At 40.3% G+C, this 2335-nt stretch overlaps 1 protein-coding gene across 1 annotated transcript in view; it reads right to left on the reverse strand.

The window, feature by feature from the left end:
* Nucleotides 1-2335, reverse strand: part of hectd2 (HECT domain containing 2) — a gene marked incomplete at its 5' end in the record, with an annotated part of 39594 nt that overhangs the window by 16784 nt on the left and 20475 nt on the right. Inside the window, 2 exons of the mRNA XM_035663056.1 lie at nucleotides 915-1008; nucleotides 1575-1639. Coding sequence (XP_035518949.1) covers nucleotides 915-1008; nucleotides 1575-1639 — 159 coding nt within the window. The remainder of the gene's footprint in view (nucleotides 1-914; nucleotides 1009-1574; nucleotides 1640-2335) is intronic.

Here is a 2335-nt window from a genome sequence, read left to right on the forward strand (position 1 = left end):
GAGAGAGAGAGAGACAGAGGGAAGTGAGCTGCAGTGGTCGAATAAGCTTCACATCTGGCAACACTCAACAATTCAAACAAAGCTTTCTAACTATTTCATCCATCAACAAAGTGTTATATGTGAATTTTACCAAAGCTAATTGCTGTTATTAAGACACTTAAGTGTTTAATTCAAAATTGGGAGCTAAGAGTGTGAATGGCTGAAGGCGAGCACACTGACTTCATATGACATTCAAAATCATATAGCTTGCATATTATCTCAAAAACTCTCAAAATCAAAAGAAAGCATGAAAGAATGTACAACAGAAAAATACTCTATGAAAAATATTTAAAGGATGGTAAAAGTTGGAGCAAAATACTGATTGCATGTAAATGTTTTTGAATCAAAGTTAACAAATCTGAATTTTATCTGGTGGTAGACTTAACTTCAGTCTGGTAGCAACACGTGAAGTTAAATTTAGACTGCACAAAGATGATTGCTTGGGAAATGGGAGGGGGGGTGAGGGTGAACAAAGAGCAATCAAAAGTTTAACTCTGGCACCCTCTAGTGACAGAAGGGAGAAATGCAAGTGTGAACACGACAGAGATTAAAGAATAGGTATTTAGTTTAACTTAGCGGTCTTTGGGACAACTCAGACTGAATGTGTTTCACAAAGTGAGTGCATATGTGCAAGTAAATATGCTGTGGGTAATTTTGAGATGGAGTTTGAAGTTTTGGGGTTTCTACTGAGAATATGCATCAGCAAACAAAACATAAATGCCTCATTACAGAGGAAACTGACAAGAATTTAGCTGTTGCTGATTGGTTCACTTCAACCATCAAGCTTGCATCTAATCACAGTGTTCTAAAATATTTCCACACACAGGCTGGGTTTCAAACCACAAAACTTTGACATATCAAGCTGACACACATACCGGCATGATCTGCTGCAGGTCGTCCAGGGTGGCGGTTGCCATGCCGACGAGGGCATTTTGGTCGCATGGTACAGTAGGTGGAGTGAGGAGCTTCCTGTCAGGGTGGACACACATTCAGGAAAAGAATTTAACTAAATTACAAGACAGTGTGTGCTGTGTACTTTGCTCCAAAATATTGTCCTTGGGGTTGGAGCAACCCCCTAACAAAGCTTCTACAACAGCTACACTGCTGCTTGTGCAGAGGTCTATATTAAAGTGTCACTCCACACTAAATTATATGACTGTTTTGGGATGAGACACATCCATGCTAGTGTTAACATTGACATTTTCATGTCATTTATCAAAATCGGCATTTACTGCTACTGCTTTTAATCACCGTGAACCTTGCAGCGCCAAGGCTGATTCACCGTTTGGGAGAGTGGCCCTATATTGCTTTGCTCGCAGTATCATGATATGTCACAGTATATTAAATCGTAATCCCTGTATTGTGATACGTGTCGTATTGCCAGATTCTTGCCAATATGCAGCTCTAATGAATCTAAAGAAGTCTATGAAAAACCTAGTGCCAAAATCCTTCAAACAGACCTGGATTACATGATCAGTGCAGCAGTCCTTAGAGAAAATACTGCCTAGGTGCGACAGATGGAAACACACACCTACCTGTAACAGTAGAGGGGAAAGTGGATGTCGAGAGCGATGCTGTTGTAAACTGCTAAGCCCATCAGCTGATAACACCGCAGGTTAAAGAGGAAGTAACTTTTGACAAAGCAAATGCACACACACTGTAGATGTCCCAACACATAACATACTGTATGTATTCCCACCATCAGCTTACCAGGGTAGTGATGGCTTGTGCTCTTCACTTAGGTTTCTATGTCAATACATCAGCTTAAATATGATTAGTATAATTAGCCCAAACAAATAAAATAGAAGCCCCATAAACTAACTTACATTTCAACTACCAACACATTTGACCATAATTCTCTAGATGAAACCAGATGTTAGAGATGTATAAATATCTATTTTTGCTGGCCAATAAGAGACACAACCACTACCGATCATGCCAGATGAGATTTTGATAGGACACCTCTGGCTAAGAGGGATACATACATATATACTGGACGTCCTATCCACTTGTCGTTTTTTTCCCTATGTCCAAGGGGCGGTGGCCCAAAGCACATACACAGACACACACACAAAGTGTGTGCAGCTGCAGCATGTGGTGGCCATATGTAGTTTCATTGTGTGTGTAGGTTGAGTGTGTGTGTCTGTGAAATGAACACTACTGATTACAGGTAGGTGACACACACACACAACACACACACACACACTAACAGGCACTGGCACGAAAATAAACATAAACTGTACTATTACCACAACCATTAAGGTCATTAAGAAGTCCAAAACACACACACACACAC

This window comes from Morone saxatilis, unplaced genomic scaffold (assembly GCF_004916995.1).
Source record: "Morone saxatilis isolate NCDOM2014 unplaced genomic scaffold, NCSU_SB_2.0 Contig19, whole genome shotgun sequence".
Taxonomy (NCBI): domain Eukaryota; kingdom Metazoa; phylum Chordata; class Actinopteri; family Moronidae; genus Morone; species Morone saxatilis.